At 49.0% G+C, this 16,467-nt stretch overlaps 1 protein-coding gene and 1 pseudogene across 3 annotated transcripts in view; both read right to left on the bottom strand.

Moving 5' to 3' along the window:
- Positions 1-3,127: 3,127 nt before the first annotated feature.
- The window catches only part of CS (citrate synthase), a 33,356-nt gene continuing 20,016 nt past the window's right edge, over positions 3,128-16,467 (bottom strand). For all 3 annotated transcript variants that reach the window (XM_035103767.3, XM_088662909.1, XM_088662910.1), the window contains exons 4-11: positions 13,532-13,597; positions 13,318-13,449; positions 12,955-13,143; positions 10,659-10,858; positions 9,159-9,288; positions 8,948-9,049; positions 6,995-7,204; positions 3,128-4,646 (exon numbers count right to left, since the gene is read on the bottom strand). In XM_035103767.3, coding sequence (XP_034959658.1) covers positions 4,476-4,646; positions 6,995-7,204; positions 8,948-9,049; positions 9,159-9,288; positions 10,659-10,858; positions 12,955-13,143; positions 13,318-13,449; positions 13,532-13,597 — 1,200 coding nt within the window. In that variant the 3' untranslated portion in view covers positions 3,128-4,475. The remainder of the gene's footprint in view (positions 4,647-6,994; positions 7,205-8,947; positions 9,050-9,158; positions 9,289-10,658; positions 10,859-12,954; positions 13,144-13,317; positions 13,450-13,531; positions 13,598-16,467) is intronic.
- On the bottom strand, positions 7,918-8,348 carry LOC118079533 (ATP synthase F(1) complex subunit epsilon, mitochondrial pseudogene; annotated as a pseudogene).

Below are 16,467 nucleotides of genomic sequence, written 5' to 3'. Positions count from 1 at the left end.
AGTTTGGCTTATATACATAGGGCTGTGCTTTACAACAGGGGTGGTGACAACTGGCAATACCTATAGAACAAGGGCAAAACAAACTCTGAACATGGCAAGGCAGACAATGGTGCAATTGCAAAACTATGGAGTACAGCATCCCCATCCCCACCCCTCTCTGAGTCCTCAACTACGTCAGGACCCAGAACTGTCAGGCATGGCAAGATACAACGTGGGTTTTACATTTGAAAAATCTGGTGACTATTCTGCCGCTGCAGCAGATGGCAAATCACAACAGCTGACTACCGTATTTTTCCATGTATAAGACGATATTTTTTCCTTAGAATTAATAGCCAAAAAATGTGGGTCGTTTTATATACGGATAGCAGAGGGGGGGGACGGACGATTGGTGTCAGCAGGTAGCAGGAGATTGGCAGCGGTGATTGGGCGTGTGATTGGTTGCTGCAGCAAGGCCTGCTGACGATTGGCTGTGGCAATTGGACGTTGATTTACGGCAGCGGCGAGGCGTGTGTGCAATCAGCTGTGGTTGTGTCGAGTGGGCAGGTGGGCTTTTGGCAGAGTGTGTGCAGACGATTGGTGGCCACGACGATGCATGCGATTTGCAGTGCTGGGCAGTCTGTAGAGCTATTGGTGGCGGTGATGCCCCTCCCCAATAGCTCCATAACTCTAGGCAATCTCTCCCTAAAAGAAGCTCAGCAGCTTTCGGCAATTTCCCCCTCAAAAATTTTTTTAGGGTTTGTCTTATACATGGGGGGGGGGGTTATACATGGACATATATGGTAGTTTCTGCATTACAGACAACCAGTTTGCTTTTACAGCAGTTGTAAAGGTAAAGGACCCCTGGACAGTTAAGTGCAGTCAAATTCGACCATGGGGTGTGACGCTCATCTCCACTTTCAGGCCAAGGGAGCCGGCGTTTGTCCACAGACAGCTTTCCAGGTCATGTGGCCAGCATGACTAAACTGCTTCTGGTGCAATGGGACACTGTGACGAAAGCCAGAGCACACAGAAACATCATTTACCTTCCCGCCACACTGGTACCTATTTATCTACTTGCACTGGTATGCTTTCGAACTGCTAGCTTGGCAGGAGCTGGGACAAAGCAATAGGAGCTCACCCTGTCACATGGATTCGAACTGCCAACCTTACGATCAGCAAGCCCAAGAGGCTCAGTAGTTTAAACCTCTGTGCCACCTGCGTCCCTACAGCAGTTGTACAAGGCCATTATCCATCTGACCACAAAGCCTCTGACACCCGGACCATAATTTGGATGTACAGTTAAGTTTCCAGTAGGGCTTGGAGCAAAGCTTCACCTTCAGGTGATACATGTGCTATAATCTTTCTGAGACCTACCACTTCAAACTGCAGCTGAATACTTCCCTCTGTGAAAGTGGGAATAGGTGTTGACACGAGGGCATACCGACAAGACCCCCCCTTCTTCGCAAAGGAGGACTGCATTGTGTGACTTTATGAAATGTGCTAATCCTAGGTTAGGACTACAGCACATTTCTTTGCTGAAACAGGGCTGTGTTCTCATACCACAGTCTCTATATCCTGGCACAACCACGAGGGAACTGAGCTATTTATAGATGCCTTCTGGGAACGTCATTCCAGATGGGCTCAGAACCATCGCCCTTCTCTACAGGCAACAGCTGTTGGCTTCTTACCAACGTGTGCACTGTGTCCTTCAAGGGCAAGGAAAGGCTTGGCTTGCCCAAGGTAAGCTGGGGGCATGGCTGGGACTTGATCCTCGATTTTAAACCTCTGCACTCTAAATACAGGTCTGCAGCAGGAGAATCTGGAAGCCGCTTTTATTCCATGCGCTCCCAAGTTAAATTACTGGCAGGTGTGGATTTGTGGCCACTCATAAAGTGGTTATACCCAGTTCAGTGCCGACTACATTTGTGCTTGCGGATTACCACAAGCCATATGGGGAAGGGTCATGGCTTCGTAACAGAGCATGTGCTCTGCATGTAAAAGGTCACAGGTTCAATCTCTAGCCTCTCCAGCAAGGCCTAAGGAACTTCTTTGCCCAAGACACTGTCACAACACACACCTTTCTTTCAGCATTCCCCCCGTCTACTAGGGCTTCTACCTTGTCTTTTGAAAGCAAGGACTGAATGGCTGCCCGCTCAGTGTTTTGGTAGAATAAAAAGCTCAACAAAAATAACAGCAATCCTACTGAACACATAGGGGCTTGTGAAGAGGGCTAAGGTCCCTACCCTATACACAGGCATACAAGCAAGCAACCAAAGTTACTTTCTGCTGCTTGAACCGTTAAGTCAAAGGAGAAGTAACTGCTACAGTTTCCCCAGTGTGCCACCTACTTTCCAATGAAAGGTTTTGGTTACCTAATTAAAAACACAGCCAGCTGCTATCAAAAAATGCTAAGGACCAACACTAGGGTTTTCCTCACTATCACTGCACAATGCTGAGGAATCTAGAAACAAATCAAGCACGCGCATCACAACGTACATTTTGGGGGGGTAAAAGTATGGTTTGCAGGTTGCCACTGTGTGCACGCACACACACAATATTCCATGTCCATGCTTGGCATCAAGGAAGTCATTTCCACCTTGGAGCTATTGCCTCTGCAATTGCCCGGTACAAGAAGAATACATACCTGCTGAGTGGTTTGCCTCGCCACTGCCATACAAAACCGGAATACCAACAATTCAAAATGCCCTATTCCAGATGATGCCCTGAAGTAGTGATTGTACAACAGAGTTTATTGGATGAGCATATACAAAAGGGACAGAGACGAATAGAAGGAACCTTGGGGTTATTCCTTTGGGTTTGTGACAAGTAGCTGTACATCTCACCCCTGCTGCGGAGGAAGCAGCAACTTCAAATTAGGATATGAAACAGTGCAAGTAAAAAGTTAAGTGGGGTGACCACCCCAAACCAACAGCCACACGTGGCTTGTGTTTGCTGTCACTGGGACTTTTGGAGTTGGCAAGGTCTACCTGTATAGAAGCTCTGGTTGTCCTGTTCCTTTAGGATTATGGGCTTCCAGTATCCTAAGCAAACTATGATGGTTTGTGGGAGTGGGCGCAAACAGTCACTGGGAGCAATGGTTCAAAGGGCTGCAGGCCTCACTGATACACAGGGACAGACTACAATACTGTAACTTGTTAATAAAAACATTTATTTTGCAGTTTGTACAGAACCACCCGAAGTTTGCAACGGAACGCTGATGCTTACACAGCTGTCGACACTGTGCCTTCAACTTAAGATTGGGGTTTTTCTTTCCTTTTTTGTGTGTGGTTATAGGACAAAATGGGTTTCACACAAACACACAGAGAAAAAACAAACATTGGTAGGAGTGTATGAAGTCCTTTCTAGAGAGGAAAGGAGGCCAGGAGACAGGCTCCATTCTTTTCACCTATCGCTGCTCTCAAGGTGTGGACAGCCAATTTAGTGCCACACGGCAGTGCTATATTACAGCTGCCGTTTTGGAAATGTTACCAATACCTTCTTTGCTATTGAGACACCCTCAACCCACCTTTTTGGTACCACAGCACCAACAGTCAAGTCAAAATTAAAAATGGGAGGGGGAGGTCACTTGCTTCAAACACGCTGCTCTCATCTCCTCTGGCCAAAGAGGAGGGAGGGAGGCAAGGAGGTATTTGTTCCTGGCAAATTAAGTTTCTTGAGAGTCTTCTCTTTGGGAACAAAGCACCATCTCACAGAAGATCAGGGTTTTTTTTGGGGGGGGGGTTGCCTGCATTGATGCAGGTGAGGACAACCAAGTGCTGCGGTAGCTTTGGGATGGGGCAAGGGAAAGGTCTGTGTTGCCCCTCTTTGGTAGGCAAGGAAGTGAGCTGTATTCCTTCCTTGCTCACCGGAGAGTGACTCAAGTCACAGCCCTGCCTGCTCTGTCTTTTAAGAGCACAATTCTGCTGTTTTTGACAGTGGCGGGAGACGGGTATACAAAAGGGGGCGGGGCTCAGCTGACGGGAAATAACTGCTTTCCTTTCCAAACCCCCCCTCCTGCCAAAAAGGGAGGGCATTGTTTAAAATGCAGAACACCCCATCTGTGAAAGGTGGTAAAAAGCAGCATGTGATATGACATGATTGTTAAAGGGGAAGTATTCTCTGCTCCTGGCCTGCAACCTGGGGCGATAAGAGGGGATGAAAGAGGAGGGGGTCTGAGCTGGAAAGAAGCAACATTCTCTCTAGCCGGGGGGGATCAGCTCAAGTTGGGAAGAGCTGCCCCGGGCCCTGCGCTTAGAAATCTAAACTAACTTTAAGGTGGTCTTTTTAAGGTAGCAGGTGTGATAGAGGGGGAGGGGGAGGAGGATAAGTATCTATAAGTTTTATCTGAATTTATCCCATAAATAACCTGAAAAAATATGCGATGGTCAGTGCCTCTAAGGAAGGATCTTTTCAAGGCCCTTTGAACAAAACACAAAAAAGTCATATTGTCTCTACCGTTCCCTTGACAGCTAACCCCCGCCACATTATCCCTTGCTTTAACCTGACTTTGCACCCACAAGGACCATCAGCCCATCTGTGCTCATGGATTTGGGTCTCTCCAGAGGGAAGCCAAGCGCCCGGCTCCAGATGAGCTGCGACAGAACGCCAAGAGCTCTAGACACACCAAACAGCACGGTGTAGTAGTTCATCTCCTTCATGCCATAGTACTGCAGAAAGAAAAAGGTGGTGGTTAGGAGGACGGCCCCGGGGAATCAAAAGACCACTTACCAGGCATGGAGAACCCTTAAGTAAGTAAATAACTATTGTACTAGCTGCTGGCCATGACAAATATAGGGAACCCTTTAGTCCTCTAGGTGTACCTTGGTTCTCGAACGCAATCCGTTCCAGAAATCCGTTCGACTTCTGAAACATTTGAAAACCAAGGTGCAGCTTCCGATTGGTGCCGGCAGCTGCATCGGATGTTCAGCTTCCGAAAAACATTTAAAAACTGGAACACTTACTTCTGGTTTTTTGGCGTTCGGGAGCCGAACTGTTCGAGTACCAAGGCGTTCGAGAACCAAGGTTCCACTGTATTGGCCACGATGGCTGAGAGAGCTAAAATAGAACCTCCACCTACAGATACAGTATACCTCATACACTAGGTGTTCAGGAAAACCAGAAGGGCATCACCTTCAAGACCCACCTGGGAGGTTCCTGGGAGGTACTGGGGGACACATACAAACCTGACTGGTCACTCTCCTAATCTATACTGTAAATTGCTCCGAGGGGCCTCACAGGAAGAGATTACGAAAACAAACAAACTGAATGCTGAAAAATCTGATCCAGCAAAACAAAAGTTCTTACATACCAGAAATAATTCCTGGAAGTGACATGAATACTACAAACCCTTGCAAAACAACTTTTTTTTTTTTGGTTCCAAGAGGGCAGAAGAGGAAAGTTTGTTTTCAGTCACTTCCTGTAGGGTTTTTCCTTTAAAAAGTTGCAGAAATTAAAAGGGTGGGGGATAGGGCAAAGCACTGATTCTTTGTCTCATACCAGCCGAAACATTTCAGGTTTGCCCACCCCAAATCCCAGCCGTTTAGGAATTCTGCCTCATGCTATTCCTATACTGTACTATGGTTGGATGTAATAGCATCTGCAAGGCCTCCTAAGCCACCGCTAGAGGGAGGCACACCACCACTCTGCCTGGCTTCTGCAAGTGTAAGAGTTCAAATGGTGATTGGCATACAATTACCAAGGGTTCCACAACCGGCATGTTGGCTATGGCAAAACAAGTGGCCCCAGGCAATTATTGCCATTCCCCTACAATGCAGAGCTACATGGGAATGTCGGCCTCCTTCACTTAGCACCCACAAATTGAGTGCAACAAAGGTGCTTCAGGTTGCACTGCAGATTTACCAATATCCTCCCCGAAGGATAGAAATTGGTATCACACTGCGGTAAATCCTGCAGAGCTGGTTCAGCGCCCTACTGTTGGGAAATAAACTGGGCTTGCGGACAAGGATGGGAGCAGCTCTGTGTACTGGTGGGGTGCAAGCGGAAACATTTAATGTAGTGCCTGGAAATAAAGGCTTTGCCCCAGGGAAGGGACTCAAGCTTGCTTCAACGCTACCCAGAGCAGCAAAGTGGCCTAAACATATAAGATGCAGACCGATCCCTCTGACATCAGAGCGAGTGTGGTACACTAGTCAACTTGGGGCCTGTACCACTCCCCCCAAAAAACCAGATTCAGCACTGCCAGGGAATCCCATAACTGAACTGAACACAGGTGCACCAATAGCGTCCAGACAACCTGTATTTCTAAAGCAGCAGTTGGGAACCATCAGGTCCACCAGGCCTTCCCCATTTGGCCCACAACACAGCTGCACCCACCTGCCATCATATAGGACTGTAGAAGGGGATTTGCGAGTCCTCAAAAATCCACCCCCACAAGTGAAAATAAGTCACCTGGTGTCATTTTGATGAGGTGAGGCACCTGACCCTCAGATTGCAAGGTGGCCTTTATCAGAAACGCCTTTATCAGGACTCTCCTTTTACTTCTCCGTTGCAGTGCTTTTGGGAGTGACACACCCACCTCTGTCCTAATCAGCTTGGCATTTGGTGATTTAGGTACACCATCTAAGCCTCAAGTGTGTTTTTCCAACCCTGCTTTCATCCTTCCCTTATATTATGGGCTGGATGCAACTAAACAGTTGCACTAGCAGGAGCCAGTGCAACAAATTCTCAAAACCACGACAGCTTCAAAACCATTTTTGAAAATCCTCATCCTTTAAAGATACTTATCCATTTCTGTCCAAAAGTGTAAGTTTTAGGCAGTGCTAAATCTTCCCCCATGCTTTGGAAAGCAAGGTGAGATGGATCCTCTGTCTCAGACCCAAGGCAAAGGGTGATTTTAATCCGAGCTGAGAGCACCCTCCATCCAAGCCTGCAAGGCAAGTTCCCAGTCCTAAGAAATGTGCTTGTAGGGTCCAGATTCTACCATCCACCTTTAACTGAGAAAGTCCAGGGCTTCTGCCTCCGCCCTCAAGAGGATTGCCAAAGGTAGTTAGCTCACCTGCAGGAGGACCCCGCTATGTGCATCCACATTGGGCCAGGGATTCTTGGCCTTGCCCTGTTCCAGCAGCACATTGGGGACAATCTTGTATAGCTGCGCCACCAGCTTGAAGAGGGGATCTTTGGGAAGGTGCTTGAGCGCAAATTCTCTCTGGCAGGTGTAGCGAGGGTCCGTCTTCCTCAGCACTGCGTGGCCATAGCCAGGAACCACCTGCAACAAGAGACGTTGACAGAATCTTGTGGGTGGTACCCGATAGGGTGTGCAAAGGGGTTAACAGGCAAGGTACTCAGCCCCCTTCATCGTTGCCAGCATCCACACCTTGCACGATGGGTTTTCAGAGTGTGCCACCACTACCCTTGATTTCTCACCTGCCCCCACCATCCTGCCTGCGGGACTCTCCCACCAGCTCGCAATCGTTTTTAACACTGACCTGTTTTAACAAGCCCTAGAGCTGGCTACGTTTTTAATCATTTTTTATTAAAAGTTTTCAACATAAGACACAAAAAGAGCCAAACTAATCTAGGGAGGAGAGATAAGAAAAAAAGGAAGAATGAGAAAAGGAAGAAAATAAAGAAGAAAAGAGAAAGTAAATAAAAGGTCCTCCTTCACTATATCTTAACTTTATTGCATGTACAGAAGAGGAAACCCTTCCCAACTCTCATCTGGGAGCTTCCTCCTCTTCCCCTAGCCCTACAGCAGTTTAAAGCTTGTGGAATGAGATCATGATTGGAAATTGTGTGTGTGTGAAATATATATTTGCACACAGACAGCAAGATAAAATCTAGGCTACCATATCCATTTTCTGTATAGCTTCATCCTGGCAACTGTCTCCTGGCTGGTTTCTAGAAGGAGTGCCCTATTGGCCCATAGCATGGACTGACTTGAAGTCCTTGTTTGTCTTCTTCCATTGTGTTCCCCCCCCCCAACATATTCTGTTTATTGGCATAGTGATTTTACACATATACCGCGAGCCTTCACAGAGCAGGAAGCAGTTATGTTGCGTACAAGCACACTCATGAGTCTTCATTTTGCCTCTTATAAATCAAGTCTTGCACGTCATTCCTTTTTGATTCTCACTATTTTCACGTTTGCTTCTGCCGTTTTCTCTGCCTCCGCTTTAAACTGTGGTTTCAGCGCTGCTCTCACAGCCTGGGCGCAGATCTGGGAATACTGGATGTAGCTGAGCCTGGCTTGCCTCCAGTAGGACACCATGTCTGCCCAGCGGATGGACCGTGACTGGCTCGCTTGCTCCGCTTCAGTCCGCAAGGTCGGCAACCGCACAACCCCCAAGCCAGGCAGGCCTTAGTGTGACCCGGAAGAAGCTGAATGTCTTCTCCCATTGTTGATAACTCCCAGCACCTGACTTTCCGTTTTTGCTCCCCATTTCTATGCCAAGTGAGACTATGACGGCACAGGGAATCCACTAGCTGGTACATCAATGCCTTTCTTCTGCAGCTAATTCACCTGCTTCACTTCCCAGCAGCTGCTGAAGAAGAACTGGGGGATAATTATGCATCCTTAAAATACATTTAGGCCACTCCTTGTGGTCATGTAATCAATGTGGTGGAGGGGGAAGATATTCCTTTCTAACACAGAACAGGACATGAGTTGCTATTCTAAGAGTCCCCACATTGCATTTATTACAGACTGAATAAAATAGGACGGGGAAAGGCATCAGCGGGAAGTGCAGGAAAAAGAAGAACGAATATTTTAGACAGAATTCCTCTTCCTGAGCTCAGCTTAAAAAGCAAAACCAAAACCAAAACATGGCTGTGCATATATGCTTTTGTGGAGTTTACAGATTGAAATCCCATAAGCCAGTGTGATCTCTCTGTGACCCCACCACCCCATTCTATAACAGACCTCACTGCAACCTAAATCTCTATAGTTTCCTCCCAGCCGCAATCCCTCCCTCTGTTACCCCATTAAGGTTTTGATGCCGCCAACACTCACCCGGCCAGAGTTCAAAGTATTCCAGATGAAATCCCTCAGTTTCGTGTCGGACACATCCTCACCCAGCTCCTTCTGCAAGTTCGTCAACCATACCAGAACTTCCTGCAAGAAGTGAGATTTGCTGATAATATGCAAGAACAGGGAGGGCTCCCTAAATGCTCTCCGCCAAATTCAAGATTTGCTAGCACTGCTCGGCAATGCAGCCCCCTACCTGATTTGCAAGACCGTGGAGTGGGCCAGCCAGACCATTCATGGCTGCAGCAAAAGCCAGGTAAGGGTCGGAGAGGGCACTGCCCACGAGGTGACTGGTATGGGCACTGACATTACCACCCTCGTGGTCACTGCAGGAAACAAAAGGGGAGGGGGGAAATCAGCAGGGAACAAGGAAGCTTAGAGTGCACGGCAAGCAGACTGAAAGGAAGTTTTTTATGCCTTTGGCCAATGGTTAATAAATTAAGATCTTTTCTTCCTGAACAGAAAAGATGACACACATAATATTCCAGAAGTACAATAGCAGTTACAATGAATTCATTTTATGGTAACATTAAACACCCCATGCAATACGGATTACTTGGAAATATTAATACTAAACAGCATTTAGTGTTTTCCTACAGTGGTCCTGAACGCCCCCCCCCCACTTCTGAATAATCCTGGACCACTATTTGTTTTTAGGTGTACGTCTAAAAACGTGAAACATAAAAATGACAGAGAGACAGCCAGACACACACACGATTGGAAATGCAACAGGCCATACAGGCTTATCATAGGCTCAGTATGTGAGAGGAAGTCACTGTCAGGGAACACTCAGGCTTACTGTCACACGTACAGAATGCTAGCAGCCACTCTAAAACAGGCCTATATTCCTATAGAACAGATTGGGCAGGGTGGGAGGAGACCAAGGCACTGAGGCAGAGGAGCTTCAGTGAGCTCATGGCCAAGTGAGATACAAATCTATGGACTCTGGGCTCATAGCTCTTTGCTCTTCAATCACTATGCTAAGCCAGCTCTGTTTGATGCTTTTAAATTATTGTTATTATTAGCAATACTGCTTCCAAAACCTCTCACAGAAATTAACAGGCTTTCGACATTTAAATATATTCACTGTCTTTGGTCAACATATGCAAGCATGAAAGATGTTCATGAAAGCGGCATTCTCAGCCCACTCACAGATAGCTCTGTCAATAGAGCATGAGACTCTTAACATCAGGGTTGTGTGTTTGAGCCCCACACCAGGCAAAAAGATTCCTGCATTGCCGGGTGTTGGACTAGATGACCCACGGGGTCCCTTCCAACTCTACGATTCTACAGCTCCAGCACACCACGGCTGTAAGTAACAACCTCCTGACTTTGACCTATAAAGCCTTAAAGGACCCCAGGGACTGCCTCTCCTCATATGAATGGATGCTGTGATTGTGTGCCTCCTCCACAAGAGGTCCGGAGGGTGGCAACACAAGAGTGGGCCTTTTCTGCAGTGGCTTCTAGTTTGTGGAATGCTCCCCCCAGGAAGGCTTGCCTAGCACCTTCATTATGCTCAAGCACAGAAAGCATATGGGGGAAACTGCACCAATGCTTAGTGTGCTGGCAGTAATGGATGTGCGGGGGAAGGACACAAGTGCTAAACGCACAAAAGCTCAGGCCTCAGTTCTTTCCGTTGCTCCATCAGCTCACAGCTCTTGCAAGCCTCTCTTGTACACAGACAGGCAAGACTTACCTGTGAATGGTGAGGTAGAGGCGCATGAGTTCAATGAACTCGGGGTCATTATAGCCCAGCATGTTGGTGAAGTTGTGCGACCAGTCTAAGGCGGGATCGATGGCGCCGATGCTGCTGCCTTCACGGTACAGATTGCGGTAAATCTTTGCAGCTATACATGGCAGCTTGGCAATCAAGTCCATGGAGTCCTCATAGATAAACTGCAAGGTACGGAAGGGGAGGGGGAGGTAGAAGTCAGGAACCACTCGTAGGGGGCTCCCCCCTCCAATCCCGCCAGAGCAGGAGCATGTGATCTGTTCGCTGGCTACAGCTACAACAGTTAACACGAAGGCTAGAGAGGCTTGTGTACAGACTGCAACAAGGGTCTTTGTATTCTGCCTTCATGCATGCATCTCATGAGATGAACTCTTAGAGCACAAAAGCAGCTGCGGCTGAAACATAAAATAGACTCATCAGAAAGGTGCCACAAGACTCTGCTACTGTTTGTCCTGAATGTATAAACAGACCTAGGAATGCTGAAAAGCACTGCTGCCTATTCTCCCAAGAGCCACATGGGCAGGACTTCCTTCATGAGCTCATAGGCAGGGGACCGGCATCTGAATCACACTCCTGCCACACACTTCTACTCTTTTATAATAACAACTATTATTTCTTATGAGTCACTTTCCACAATGAGTCTCAAAGCAATCTGCTGGCAACTGCAATGTACAAAGCAATTTGTTGGCAATTACCAGTAGAACAATAAACAAATATAAAAGTGGTATTAATACTAGAACACCCTAGAAATAAATCCCTCCGTCCCCCAATATAGAGATGAGTTTCCTCTCCAAAATCATCCAGATAAAATATATAATCAACTGATGGAGGAATTAACACTCAAATGTCTGGGACCGAAATGATGCCAATGGCACCCTGTGAGTATTCCACGGGAAAGGGCCTGTTCTCTTGTCTTACTGCAGTGCATTGGCTGGGCAGGGGATGAGCAGGTAAAGGTTAATGAACAGCAGAACTACTAATAGCCTCCCCGCATCCCAATACTTTACCCTTAACTCCAGGCAGCAATGCCTCATGGCAGATACAGGCCGGCAGAATTGGAACGGGCCAGAGACCAAAGTCTCTTTTGCCTCAGTGCCAAGGGTGTGCACACACATTTTAGGTCAGGCCAGAGGCACATGTCATCTTGTTCAAGGTCTTGTTAAAAAGGCAGCAACTGGGATTCTGCATGGTGAGGACCAAGGTCTCTCTCTCTCTCTCTCTCTCTCTCTCTCTCTCTCTCTCTCTCTCTCTCTCTCTCTCTCTCTCTGTGTGTGTGTGTGTGTGTGTGTGTGTCTCACAAACACCTGTCTTCTGTCCTTTACCATGCGCTTGAGGATCAGCACGAAACAAAAGCTGAACTGGGCTGGCGCATTTCCAAGTCACAAGGCCAAAATATGGTAGCATTCAGCAGGGCCTGGTCAGGCTTGACACATTAGGTGTCTCTTCTTTCCGGAGCAACTTCCACCTCGAGGTGCAGAAGCAGGAAGGACCATGCCCACAGCCCCAACCTCCACAATTTTATCAGCACCTGGCATTAGCAAATCAATCCTAGGACAAAGGGTGTTCAGCAATCCTGGCAGCAGCTTTCCAGTCAGTAAGCCCAACTCTCCAATACGAGGACCCGAGACAAACCAATGCAGGGATGGGGAAGCTGCAGCCCTCCAGATGCCGTTGGACTGCAATTCCCATCATCCCTGATCACTGGCCATGCTGGCTGGGGCTGATGGGAATTCAATGGCGTCTGGAAGCCCCAAAGTTCCCCACCACTGGAGTTCTTGGTGCTTGCCATACCATTTTGGGGGATTAAGCTGCAGAGCATGAATCATCACCACCTTCTGACAATGAAAGCTTCAGATACATTTCCCCTAGCCTTTTTAACATTTAGCAAGAATCATCCTGACATTCAAGACCTTATTCTTGCAACACTGAGTGCACAATTTTCAGTTTTCAGCACACGCAAAGAAGGGAGAGGCTCAGACAATGCAAATTTCTTTACCCAGTCCTAACCCTGACTACGTTAAGTGTCTATATTTTGTGCATATAAACAACAAAGCCCATTTTTCTGTAGGCGATTATAATAAACCACCTGCATTTCTGGTATGTAGCTTCAGGACTTCACCTCCAGATGCCATTGATCAGATGCTACAGAAGAAAATACTTACAGCTTGCCCACCCGCCTCCCCCATTATTTGCTTGCCAAGCCCGCAAACGGCTCACACCTCTTCTGCACACGCAAAATGTTGCCCGTCCCCATGCTTACTTCCCAGTACTTGGTCCGGCTGATTCCCTCTGAGTAGGCACGGGCAAAAGTGCTCTCGCTGTTGAGGGCGGTGACAGCGGCACTCAGTTGTGACATGGGGTGAAGGTTGGTGGGGAAGTTGTCCAGCATGGTCACCACATGAGAAGGCAGGGCAGCTCTTTTGGCCCACTCCCGGGACAGCCAGCTCACCTGAACGGAGAAAACACAAGGCTCTGCCTCGGTAAAAATGAAGGGCAGCCTCCCTCTGCCCTTTGCTATCTCCTTCTGCCATGTAGACACCTCAGTGCTTTCCCTGCCTGCTCACAGGTATCAGCTGCAGCCTCCCATTCAGAGACTCTACTTCAGCCACTCCTGCCTCGTTACCTGTTCTTGCGAGGGGATCTCTCCTGTCACCAGCAACCAAAACAGCCCTTCGGGCAGGGGCTCTGCACCTCCGGGGGCTTTGGGCAGCAGCTTCTGGCAATCGGGGATGCTGTAGCCGCGGAAACGGATGCCCTGCAGATGTGGCAAAGGCAGATTAAGAGGTATTCCTACATCTCCATGGACAGTAGCGACTACAACCTCAGGCCTCACTTACCTCATCTGGGTCCAGGACTGAGGTCTCGTATATTAGCCCTTTCATGCCTCTCATGCCCCCGTAGATCTAGGGACAAAAGATGCAAGCGGTAAAAAGTTAGGACAGACAAAAGGAAATACTTCTTTGCTAAGTGCATGAACTATGGAATTTGCTGCTGCAAGGTGTGATAACTTGGGTAACTTTTTCTTTCCCTTAAGTAATTTCACATTTCATACAGGAGGTATCAAGGTTGTTTTTAAGGGGAGGGGTCAGGGCTGCCCGGGAGGGGGTCCCAGCAAGCAAAATGGCTGGGGCAGATTCCACAGGGGGGTGTGCACTGGAACAACCGATCTCAGTGGTCACGGGTAGGAGGAGGAGTTACGCTAAGACCAGACCATGTCATTACCGAGGAGGCAGACTTAGTCGTTGTCTGAGGACTATCCCTGCCTCCAGGTCTGGTCCTGACCGGACGGATATTGGAATCAGCAAGGGATACCCACATGACCTGAAGGTGCTGCTGTGCAATGCCAGGTCGATGATGAATAAGACCACCGCCATTCACGACCTGATTGTGGATGGAGGATTTGACCTGGCATGTGTGACAGAGACCTGGTTGGAGGAAGCCGATGGGCCCGTTCTTGGCGCTGCTTGCCCACCAGGTTTCTCTTATGCACAGCAACCCAGGCCATCTGGGCGGGGAGGGGGGGTTGCAGTGATTTTTAGGAAGTCATTAGTTTGCACCAGGCGTCCTATTGGGAAGACCCAGTTCTCTGAGTGCATGTTCTGGAAGTTGGGCAATAGAGGCAGTACAGGATTCCTTTTGGTGTACCGACCTCCCCGCTGCACCAAGGATTCCCTGCCCGAGCTGCTTCAGGTCGTGTCGGATGTGCTCCTGGAGACACCTAGCTTGGTTGTCTTAGGGGATTTTAACATCCATGCCGACACGACCTTACAAGGAGCCGCTCGGGACTTCGTGGAAAGCATGGCCACCATGGGGCTGTCCCTGAATAAGTCTGGCCCAACTCATAGCCGCGGACATGCCTTGGACTTGGTGTTTACCTCTATGGATGTTGGTGATCTGACATTAAGTAAAAGCGAAACAAAAGAAGTGCCATGGTCAGATCACTTTCTGGTGCAACTGGACTTCTCCGCAACCCTTCCCCTCTGCAGGGAGGTGGGACCGATTCGGATGGTCCGCCCCCGCTACTTAATGGATCCAATTGGCTTCCAAAGAGTGGTAGGGGATGTTTTATCCCATGTCGATGGCCTTTCAGCTGATTCCCTGGTGGCCCGCTGGAATGCGGAGTTAACCAGCGCTATTGACTGTCTGGCTCCGAAGCGCCCTCTCAGATTGCATGGAGCCCGGACAGCCCCGTGGTTTTCCCCGGCGCTGAGGGCAATGAAACAGTCGTTGAGACGGCTAGAGCGCCGGTGGCGGAAAACTCATTTTGAATCAGACCGGACACGGGCTAGAGCTCAACTTCGAGCCTACCAAGTGGCAATGGCGACGGCGAAGAGGACCTTCTTCACCGTCTCCATCGCATCCGCAGAAAACAGCAGCAGGAGACTCTTCCAGGTGGTTCGCAATTTAGCGGAACCACCTGCTCCATCCGGGCCCAGTACGGGCCACATGATCTCCTGCAATGATTTTGCAAAGTTTTTTGCAGATAAAGTCGCTCAGATTCGGGAAGAGGTAGACTCCACCGTGGGAGCAGGGCCGGGGCGGGGGAGTGCTAGAGTCCTGTCTAGTCAAGTTTTGTGGGATCAATTTCAATCTGTTACCTCCGAGGATGTGGACAGGCTGCTTAGACGAATGAAACCAACCACCTGTCTCCTTGATCCTTGTCCATCCTGGCTTATAAAAGCTAGCCAGGAAGGGCTGGGCGATGGGCTTCGCGGGTTGGTAAATGCGTCTCTCCATGAGGGAGCCTTCCCAGACCCGCTGAAAGAGGCGGTTATTAAACCGCTTCTTAAAAAACCATCTTTAGATCCGGCCAATATGGCCAACTATCGCCCAGTCTCAAATCTTCCATTCTTGGGCAAGGTGATTGAGCGAGTGGTTGCGGAACAACTCCAGGCACGCCTGGAAGAAGCGGACCATTTGGATCCCTTCCAGTCAGGATTCAGGCCTCATCATGGGACTGAAACTGCCTTGGTCGCACTGGTCGATGATCTCCGGCGGGCTAGGGACAAAGGTAAGAGCTGTTTCCTTGTTCTGCTGGATCTCTCAGCGGCTTTTGACACCATCGACCATAACATCCTTCTGGACCGTCTAGAGGGCTTGGGAGCTGGGGGCACTGTCATGCAGTGGTTCCGCTCCTTCCTCCTGGGCCGTGTTCAGAAAGTGGTGGTGGGGGATGAGTGTTCAGACCCCTGGGCGCTCACTTGTGGGGTGCCTCAGGGTTCTGTCCTCTCCCCCATGCTTTTTAACATCTATATGCAGCCGCTGGGAGAGATCATCAGGGGGTTTGGGCTGGGTGTCCATCAGTATGCTGATGATACCCAGCTCTACCTCTCTTTTAAATCAGAACCAGTGAAGGCGGTGAAGGTCCTGTGTGAGTGCTTGGAGGCGGTTGGAGGATGGATGGCGGCTAACAGATTGAGATTGAATCCTGACAAGACAGAAGTACTGTTTGTGGGGGACAGGAGGCGGGCGGGTGTGGAGGACTCCCTGGTCCTGAATGGGGTAACTGTGCCCCTGAAAGACCAGGTGCGCAGCCTGGGAGTCATTTTAGACTCACAGCTGTCCATGGAGGCACAGGTCAACTCCGTGTCCAGGGCAGCTGTTTATCAGCTCCATCTAGTACGCAGGCTGAGTCCCTACCTGCCCAGTGACTGTCTCTCCAGAGTGGTGCATGCTCTAGTTATCTCTCGCTTGGACTACTGCAATGCGCTCTACGTGGGGCTACCTTTGAAGGTGACCCGGAAACTACAACTAATCCAGAATGCGGCAGCTA

This window comes from Zootoca vivipara, chromosome 2 (genome assembly GCF_965207765.1).
Source record: "Zootoca vivipara chromosome 2, rZooViv2.hap1.1, whole genome shotgun sequence".
NCBI classification, from domain to species: Eukaryota; Metazoa; Chordata; class Lepidosauria; order Squamata; family Lacertidae; genus Zootoca; species Zootoca vivipara.
This window is presented reverse-complemented; position numbering and strand designations above follow the sequence as displayed.